Raw genomic sequence first — 10,578 nt, 5'->3', positions numbered from 1 at the left:
TCAGGCTGAGCCCCAAGATCTGAGCAATAGGGTCTTTAACAGTCCCCTCCAAAACACAGGATGCAAAATCCATTCATTATATGCATCCATAGGATTATGCATATCTAAAGCAGGGTATACAAGTAATCTTATGGATGCATATAATGAATGGATTCAGAAAAAGTAGTTCAAAAATATTTGGATTCAATAACTTAACCTGAACATTGGCATTCAGGAGGAATGTATGAGTCTAGATCAGAGGTGGGCAACCACAGTCCTCAAGGATCACAACCCAGTCAGGTTTTCAAAATTTCCACAAAGAATATGGATGAGATCAATTTATGTACAATGGAAGCAGTACATTCAAATTAATCTCAAATTGACTGGGTTATGGCTCTCGAGGACCGTGGTTTCCCACTTGTGGTCTACATATAAGAACTATATTCTGCCACAAACCTACTTTATACTGGCAGGGCCCTGGAGGGGTTCTCTACCCAGTTCTCGGGATATACCTACACAGTTTGGTTTTCAAGATGTCCACAATGAATATGTATGCCATGTATATGTATACAAATATATCTGTACCAAATCGTGGTAAAGCAACACTACTGTATAAGTATAGTAGGAAGGATAAAGGATACATACTGATCGCATGTCACCTAGGATAAAGCAATTACTCATCTACAGCAAGTGTGCTCCAAGGACACATAATACCACATGTGAGTGGTGTCATCTGACGGAGCCCAGTACAAATGGTACCCAGCATTCTATTTACTAGAAGCTTTTTGCAGCCCCAACTGTGCATATATCTTCCCACCTGCCTCAATCACACAGGACCAGGCAGTTGGATACAAAAGCTTAAAGCATACAACTCCTAGTAGAGGTGGGAGAGCATGTTGTAATATGCATCCTTGGAGAACATCTGCTTCAGGTGAATAACTTTGCTTTCTCTAAGGACAAGCAGGACAATAATTATCATATGTGAGAATCACTGCCTATCAGGATCACCAAAAACAATAAACAAAAGACAATAGAGACTTGCAACAGGCAAAGTCAACCAGAAACCAATTAAACTAAACTCTTAGGTATAATCCTATTGCATAGGTTCAGCCTGGAACAGAAGAAGAAAAAAATGGGCCTAGAAGGGTGGAATTGGATTCCAGGCTCCAAATTCTGCAGAAGTTAACTATCTGACTGAATCAGCAGCTGCATCAGGAATCCTGCTCTACTGTAGGCAGTAGAGTCAAAGACTGTGCCTGAATTACAGAAAGCTTGACAGGCATATGGGATCTCTTAGAGAGAGGAGATAGTGGATGGGCAGATTGGATGGGCCATTTGGCCTTTATCTGCCATTATGTTTCTATAAAGCCGCTATACATACATTACCCCTCTCCTAAAATCACTTCATTGGCTCCCCATCCATCCCCAAATACAATTCAAACTCCTTTTATTGACCTACAAATGAATTCACTCAGCTGTTCCTCACTATGGCTCTTCATTTATTCCCCCCCAGCTCCACTCAGCTGGTAAGTCCCTCCTATCTGTGTCCTTCTCCTCCTCTGTCAACTCCAGACTCCGTCCCTTCTATCTTGCTGCTTTGTATGCTTGGAACAAACTGCTGGAATCCCAAGGATGGGCTCCCTTTCTGGCAGTGTTCTAGGCCAAGTTAAAAGCCCACCTCTTTAAGACTGCTTTAAATGTCTAACACCTCTCACATTGGGGGATTCTGCATCCCCAACCCTATATGTGAAGCCTGTCCAGGTTAGATTGTAAGATCTTTAGAGCAGGGACCGTCTCTTAAATGTCAAACTGTACAGTGCTGTGTACACCTTTCAGTGCTATATAAGTGATAAATAGTAACATAGTAAATGACAGCAGATAAAGATCTGAACGGTCCATCCAGTCTGCCCATAAGTTATACCCATAAAAAAAAATACATGATTAAATTAACTTGTCTCTTCTTTGATATTTCTGGGCCAAAAGACATCCAGTTATAAGTAGTAATAGTATAACAATGATGGCAAAAGGTAAAAGATGGATTTGTGAGCTCAGAATTCTTAGCCCGAATGCGTATCAAAATGAGTGTTACCGAAGGAAAGCCAGTGCTGCCAATTTTAGGCGGAGGAGGGGTTGTATTCCAAGCCTCATACTGATGCTCCAATAACCTCTCTAATGTATTTACGTGCCTCATACTGATGCTCCAATAACTTCTTTCAACTTTCTTGTGTTCCAAGCCTCACTCTGGCGCAGCTAACTATTTCTATGCCTGCTGGAGTTTGGTGGTGGTGGTGGTTTTTCTGCTCAAAGTGTTGCTAATTACTCGAGAAGTAGAGTTTGGTGGAAAAGAAAACATTAAAGCGTCCGATTAAACAGTTCCCCCCCACCCCCAGTTCCTGGGTGGTGTTGGTTCCAGACGTCTGAGGAAAGATTGGATATTCTTGGTATGGATTTATTTTATTCGTGGGTTTAATTGGTATTAGATGCACGTGGAAAGTGCAAGGTTAGGCTTTTTGCGAAATATTATCAGAGTGGAAAGATTAAGAGTAGAGCGGGTTGCGGAAGCTATAATAGTGGTGCTTCTGCTTTGTAGTATGCAGTTGTTTTTTTCTGCAAAAGCATGTACTGCTCTGTTCGGCGAGCAAAGAGAGACTTGGCTAGGGGTTGAAAGCTTGAGTCTTTTTTTATTTTTATTTTTTTTAAGTAGCTGGGACGGAGGATGCACCTGATGCGCCCCTGGGGTTCCGTGTCTTCACATGTTAATTGGGCTCACCCAGCTTATAGAAAAAAAACAAAACTATTAGGCAAGACTAGATAGTCACACGGGGAGGGAGGGAATCGCACAGCAGCTAAAGCCAGAGCAATAAAATAAGTCCCACTCAACCATCAGTTTTACACTTTTAATTACAGGAAGAGTGGTTTATTTTCAAAAGCCCATTTAAGTAGCTTTTAGAAATTACCCTCATTGTTTGCGATATATACACACATCCTTCACTGATGTAATATTTAAAAGAATGTCATATTGAGGGAAAGCAGATAAAGAGACTGAATTGAGGGATACTTTAAAATTGAAGGTTCCCCTAGGGCAGTGTTTCTCACGTAGTATGTGTACCCTTGGGGGTACGTGGGCTGCTTGTTGGGGGTACGCAACCTGCTGCTGGGGATCCCTCCCTACCTGCCTGCTGCACCACCCCCACCCCCAAAGCCAACCCTGGTAAGTCATTGGTGCCGGACTGGCTCCCTCCTCCCCCAGCAGCACTCCGTGCAGGGACTCGCACACTGTGTAGCTGACCTGGAACCTTCTCTGACGAGGGAAGGCATGTAGGCCAGCCACGTGCAACGTGTGAATTGCTGCACGCGCCATCCCTGGAAGGCAGGGGAGGGGGCACGAACTTGACACAGAAGGAAGGGAAGGGGCATGAACATGGGAAACAGAAGGGAGGGAGGCAGGCAGGGGGCACTAACTTGAGACATAGCAGGGAGGGAATAGAAAGGGAGAAATGATGGGCATGAGTGTTTGAGTGAGAGATGGTGGCACATGGGGAAAGGAAAATTGGGCATAAAGAGAGAGGAGTGAGGCATGGGGAATAGAAGGATGAGAAAGAGAAATGTTGGATATGGTGGTGGTGAGGGCAGATTGAAAGGGATGCAAGGGGGGGAATGTGGTATTGTGCTGGAGAGGGGTGATAGAAGGAGAAATTGGCATGGGGCTGGAGAGCAGTGGTGAAAAATGCTTCATAAGATCTGGGGGATGAGAGAGGGAGAAATGTTGGATGTGGCAGTAGAGGGGGTGGGAGAGATGCCTGCATCTCTCAAGACAGATGGACAATGAGAAAGAGGGCGATATAGTTGCCAATAGGGGTGGAGGAGAGAGGAAGAAAAGTTGGACTCATGGAGGGACAGAGAGAGATGGGAAGGGAATGGGGTGCGGAGGAGAGGAAGTGTGCAGGAGGCAGAAAGCAATATTAGATGCACAGTCAGAAGGGAATGCAACCAGAGACTCATGAAATCACCAAAGGTAGGAAAAATAATTTTATTTTCAATTTAGTGATCAAAATGTGTCAGTTTTGTGAATTTAAATCTGCTGTCTATATTTTGCTCTATAGTTGTTATGGATTGCCTATTTTAAAGTCATCTGCCTTGGCCTTTGAAAACCCCCCAAACATAAATAAATTAACATTTTCTCTGTGCTTTGGGATTTTTTTTTTTTAATTTTGTGGTTACCATTATATATTAATAAGATTATATTGTCTGTATATGAAAAATGGATGGAAGAAATTGCGTTACAATTAGTACTATTATGGGGGTGGGGTCAGGGGTGGAGCTTTGGCGGTAGTACTCAGTTGGTATTTGTTAGGCTTAGGGAGTACTTGGCTTGAAGAAGTTGAGAAATGCAGCCCTAGGGCAGTGTTCTTCAGTGCAAGGTCTCTGGGAGGAGAGGGTGGGGTAATGATGGCACTGAAGACCTCTGGGCAGCCCTCATCATTATTCTAGGTTTTTTTTCTCTATTCACTGCCTGTCTGCCTAAGCTCACAACAGAAAGGGGAAGTGGCTAGGGGGAAGGCCATTCTGCTTTAAGGACAATGCCTTTTTCAATAAGAAGAAAATTCATTTAGAAATACACACTTCCTTGAGGGTAACCCCCATGAAAAGTTTGAATGTATCCTGGAAGGGATGAACATCTGACACATGCTGGTCAGCAGTATTGTAACCTGGCATGGGATGATATGAGAGTTGTTCTATGTTGGTCATCTTTCATTATATGTATATATAAATTTATATATTTTTTTGTGATTCAGTGAACTTCCAAGAAATCTAGGATATATTTTAATTACATCAATAATTAAGAATCCTAAAGAACCTACCACATATACCCAAATATAAGTCAATCCGAATATAAGTCGAGACCCCCATTTCCACCCCAAAGGAGGAAAAAAAAATGGTTGACTCGAATATAAGTCGGGCAGCTTAATATTCAAGTGCCCTGCTTTGCACCCAGCGCCCCCTCCCTCCACAGTCAGGCTCTGCACCCAGCCTCTTCCTCTCTCCATCCTGTCAGGCACTGCACCCAGCCCCCTCCTTGTCAGGTACTGCATATGATATGAGAGTTGTTCTATGTTGGTCATCTTTCATTATATGTATATATAAATTTATATATTTTTTTGTGATTCAGTGAACTTCCAAGAAATCTAGGATATATTTTAATTACATCAATAATTAAGAATCCTAAATAACCTACCACATATACCCAAATATAAGTCAATCCGAATATAAGTCGAGACCCCCATTTCCACCCCAAAGGAGGAAAAATGGTTGACTCGAATATAAGTCGGGCAGCTTAATATTCAAGTGCCCTGCTTTGCACCCAGCGCCCCCTCCCTCCACAGTCAGGCTCTGCACCCAGCCCCCTCCTTGTCAGGTACTGCACCCAGCCCTCTTCCCTCTCTCTGTCAGGCTCTGCACTCAGCCCCCTCCCTGCCAGGCACTGCACCCTGTCCCCCTCCCTGCCCTGCCCATCATACCTCCTCTGCCGCTGGAATCCCTGGTGATCCTGAGGTGAAGCGGGCAGGAGTGAGCTTTCCACGCTCCTGCCCTGCTGCTAACCTGGTCGGTCACTGTCACGAGTTACAACTTCAGCCACTGAGCAGTACCAAGCGCATTCTGTGATTGGAGGGAACAACTAGGGGGTATTTGGAGATGTTTCCTCCTTGGAATAGAGCAACCTTTTTGGGACGTATGGAGGAAGCTTAGCTGACATGTAGCTAGGTGCCATGTTGTGCACGGAATTGTACACTACCATCAAACCCTTAAAGACGTAACGTTTGACTATGGGTAACCAATGGATTGATAGAGCATTGGAGATGGGGGTCATGGGCATGAAGGTTCTTTAGAAGTTTGATTGTTGCATTTTGTACATGTTGAAGATGCTGCATATTCTTTGCTGTTAGCCCGATAAATAGTGCTTTGAGGTTGACCATGTTGGAGACGACGAAGGCATAGAGAAGTTGGATAAAGTACGCTGGCGAGCCGCTTGCCATCTGTACCAGTCCAGCTTTTGTGCAGCAGATTTGCAAGGCGTAGAATCTTCCACAGGCACCAGACCTTCCTTGCATAACAAGTCCCACGCTTCTTGTAACATGGTCATTTTTTAAAATTATAATTTTGAATACATTACAATATCCAATAATTCCAAAGGAAAAATCACACAAAACAATACATAATCAAATCATACATACATAATTCCTTTTAAGCCCACATTAATGGGGAGAACATGTTACTATTTCTAATCAAATAAATTCAAGAAAACTAAAGGACAATAATTCTCGGTTCATGGTCATTTTTTTTATGTACTCTCTGGATTGTATAAGAGGAGGAGCCAAACCCATAGGCATTCTAACCACAACGTCTTTGGTGTTAAGTATGAGTCCACCAAAGCCTTACTATACTGCTTCACTGACTAACTCTGTGGCCACATCCTACCTAATCTTTATTCAGAAAGATGTACTCTGATCTGATCACATTCAACCACACCTACACAACAAAACAATCATCAACCAGGAAATAAACCCAACCCAAGAAAATATACAATGATGATGCTATTGACTTAGGGGATCTCTCTTCATGTTTGTCCAACCTAGCAAGAACATTAAAACATAGAAATATGATGGCAGATAAAGGCAAATGGTCCATTCAGTTTGCCCATTCACAGCATCCACTATCTCCTCTGCTCCCTAAGATCTCACGTGCCTAACCTATGCTTTCTTGAATTCAGAGACAGTCTTTGTCTCCACCACCTCTATCAGAAGCCTATTCCATGCTATCTACCACCCTTTCTGTAAAAAAGTATTTTTTTTTTTTTAGATTACTCCTGAGCCTATCACCTTTTAACTTCATCCTATGCCTCTCATTCTGGAGCTTCCTTTCAAATGAAAGCCTCGCCTCATGTACATTCATGCCATGTAGGTATTTAAAGTTCTCTATCATATCTCCCCTTTCCCACCTTTCCTCCAAAGTATACATATTGAGGTCTTTAAGTCTGTCCCCCATACGCCTTATAACGAAGACCACTGACCATTTTAGTAGCCTTCCTCTGGACCAACATATTTGGCAAGAACAAAGGAATCTTAATTTGAGACACACCTACCACATCTCAGTCAAATTGGTCCACAGAAAGGGTCCCCCCTGTATGTGTGAGAGGTGACAGACTAACAAAGATACACATGACACTGGTACAGGCCACTTTTGCAATGATGAAAATATGGTCTGATGAGCAGCTGGCTGGGTGGAGTGTTTTTGATTGAGGAGCTTACCTCAAGTCAAGGTATGTATAGATGGCAGTGGTCATTTTGAAGTGCATACAATCTTAATAAATGAGGCTGATAAACTGAATTGTTGCTCTGTATAGTGTCAATTTCCTAATTAACACACTTTCATGTTCTGTTTTTTTTAAATTAGTAGTTGGAAAGAGCAAAAGCAGAGATGACTTCCCCTGCCCAAATAGCTAAAGGGTCCATACGGAAAGCAAAGCCATTGGCTGTGAAAACATCTTTAAATAGTCCCTTTTCTGTGAAGTGGAGTGCATTGCAAGGAGATGACATGCACTTTATAGTGCAGACATTACGAGAGAAGTTCACAGAGACTGGACTCAAAAAGATTGAAACTCCAAACAGGAGAAAAAGCTGCAAGATTGCAAAAAGGAAAAACAGAGACAGACAGTGCAGTAAAGGTACTAAAAAACTTGCAGGTGATAAAGAGGTGCAAGAAGCTGAGAGCAAGGAAGCTAGTTCAGAAAGGACTGAGGTCAAACAAGGGTGGACCAGTGTTCTCCTACGGAAAGAGCTTGCACTTGGTGTCAACGAGGTTACTCGAGCTTTGGAGAAAAATGACCTGAATTTGGTGCTTGTTTGTAAATCTGTCAAACCTGCTCTGATCACCATGCATCTTATTGAGCTAAGTGTGAGCCGGGCTATCCCTGCCTGCCAGGTCCCACGCCTCAGTGAAAACATAGCACCTCTTCTTGGCTTAAAGTCTGTCTTGGCATTGGGTTTCCGAAGATCCACAAATACATTTGATGCTGAAGTAAGAGCAATAACTGCAAGGGTGCCTCTTTTGTATGTACCCTGGCTTCAATGTACATTTGAGCACAACTTAACAGCAGCTGAGCAGGATAGACCCCAAGAAGTGCAAGAGACTGAAGCCATGGAGATGTCAACCTCTAAAACACCCCGGAATCTTAAACGTAAACATGAACCAGGTTATCTTGATTCTGATGCCAAGGTTGCTGCATCAAGTTTAACTTTACAGACCCTTAAAATAAAAAAGCTAGTTCCAAATCCGAATAAAGTGCGTAAGGTGAAGAAAAAAAAGTTGACTTCCAAGTGATTAAAAAAAAAAGTATACTTCACCTTTTAACAATAAAAAAATCTTAGTGTATTCTTCTATCTTTAAATACAGGCTGTTGGATTGTTTGGAAGTGTTTTAGATGCATGAAAGATATCGACACCAATTTTCAACTCCAAAGTTTTGGTTTGTTTACTAAAAAGTGCTAAAAACCACCACTTTTTTTTTTTTTTTAAATAGTGATTGATGTATGTGAAAAATAAAAGTCTCATTTAGCACTCAGCACAGTCTTACCTACAGTCTCTGCAAGGGTGAAGCATACCATATGTCAGCCTACCATCTCATATGAGACCTGTAATTTGAGGTGACTAGCGTCTTGCAGGAGAGTGCTATCTTGCTTTTGTTTGGCAAACAAGTTCTGTATGGAAAGGATATGTCTAACACAGGGATCTCAAAGTCCCTCCTTGAGGGCCGCAATCCAGTCGGGTTTTCAGGATTTCCCCAATGAATATGCATTGAAAGCAGTGCGTGCACATAGATCTCATGCATATTCATTGGGGAAATCCTGAAAACCCGACTGGATTCCAGCCCTCAAGGAGGGACTTTGAGACCCCTGGTAACACTACTTTACATATGAACTTTATTATAGAGTGCCTTGTGAGTTTCCCATGTGGAAGTGTGTTGTAAAATTGTACTAATATTTGGTATATCTACTGTCCTTTTATGTAGGGGTCTGTGTATTAAGCATGTTTCTCAGGCACAAAAGGAAGGTAGATTTGTAGTATGAAGAGAGACGGATTGTGTGTGTGCTCTTACTTTTAGGTATGTTTGCAATAAGTAAGGAGTTAGCTTGTATAAATCAGGATGCAGGTAACCATGGGTGGCTGCAGCTTTATTGGTGTGACTCGCATGGAGGCTTTGGTTACTCTGCCCATGTACCCACACCTACAGGTGTGAGAAGCTATGAAGAAAACCTCATATAGACAGCTTCACACACGTACTATTTAGCCATTTAATTTATTGGCATATTCAGGTATCAAAAGATGAAAATACCATAGGTATTTCCTATATAAATGACGATGATGTTTGCTGTGGCTTATAAGTCTGTAACTTGGAGAAAATTTACTGTACAATTTTGCAGGTTTTATTAACCAAATCAATAAGTTGGTACAGGGGTGTCCATAGTCCCTCCTTGAGGGCCGCTATCCAGTCTGGTTTTCAGGATTTCCCCAATGAATATGCATGAGATCTATTTGCATGCACTGCTTTCATTGTATGCTAATAGATCTCATGCATATTCATTGGGGGAATCCTGAAAACCCGACTGGATTGCGGCTCTCGAGGAAGGACTTTGACACCCCTGGGTTAGTAGCATATTAGGCAGTAATATTTTCCAGTATTGTGGTGCCTGGGCATATTGCATGTGTCTTGTTGCAGGAATACATGATAGTGGACCCCAGCCTGCTGTCCTTTTTAAAGAGGCTGGTATGATGCCATAACACTTCTTTATCCTCCTTCCCCCCCCCCTCAATTCCCCTTTCAGATGCTGTTTGCTGAAATCTATCAGGTGGTAGGAAAATGCCCTAGTGGTGCCTGACCCCTAACAGTACAGCAAAAGGTACCATTAGATGGTCAGTCTGCCCTTGTTTATCTGATTGACCCTACTGCCATGTTTGCCAGCCCTGCTAGGAGCACAGCCATCCAGTGGGGTTTTCAGGCTTGCCATAATGTATTGAAAACTAATATTTATCAATTACTAAATTCCAATGTGGATCATAAAACAAAAGAAATGTGAATTAATGTAGTACATCCTGAGTTTTTAAATATCATTTTTTATTATTTTTTTTACTATTAATGCTCTATGCAGCACTAGGGCCTTGTATTGTAATGCAGGATTTTACTGCACACTTCCTGCAAATTTTAGGTGATCCTTTTTGATTTTGTAGGTTGTGTGCTAATATTAGCATACAGGACCTATCTAGAATTAACCCGGACAAAACCCAAGGGGGTCCTATTTTTTGGAAAGGTAAACCTGAACTTACAATCCCCATTAGTATTGCAGCCTTTGAGTTTAAGTGTTATTTTAGATCATCCCTTTAAATTCTAGTCTGTAAATTGTATGCTCTTGGTTCTACAAACTGTGGATGCTGTATTCTGTAAGACATCTATTCACTTAGAGAGCAGTTTGGGTGTTAATTCATCTCTTCATTATCAGCAAACTTGATTACTGCAATGCCCTCTTCAGTAGTTCTTATATATCTG

General features: G+C 42.1%; 1 protein-coding gene across 1 annotated transcript; it reads left to right on the top strand.

Moving 5' to 3' along the window:
- The first annotated feature begins 2,183 nt into the window (after positions 1-2,183).
- On the top strand, positions 2,184-8,517 carry RPP38 (ribonuclease P/MRP subunit p38). Its single transcript, XM_033931212.1, has 2 exons — positions 2,184-2,420; positions 7,432-8,517. Exon 2 carries the CDS (start codon positions 7,456-7,458, stop codon positions 8,356-8,358), a length of 903 nt encoding a protein of 300 aa, XP_033787103.1. The 5' UTR covers positions 2,184-2,420; positions 7,432-7,455; the 3' UTR covers positions 8,359-8,517.
- The last annotated feature ends 2,061 nt before the right edge of the window (positions 8,518-10,578 follow it).

Source organism: Geotrypetes seraphini, chromosome 2, assembly GCF_902459505.1.
Source record: "Geotrypetes seraphini chromosome 2, aGeoSer1.1, whole genome shotgun sequence".
In the NCBI taxonomy this organism is placed as follows: Eukaryota; Metazoa; Chordata; class Amphibia; order Gymnophiona; family Dermophiidae; genus Geotrypetes; species Geotrypetes seraphini.
The sequence above is the reverse complement of the archived record's forward strand: the minus strand, read 5'-3'. Positions and strand labels throughout refer to the sequence as shown.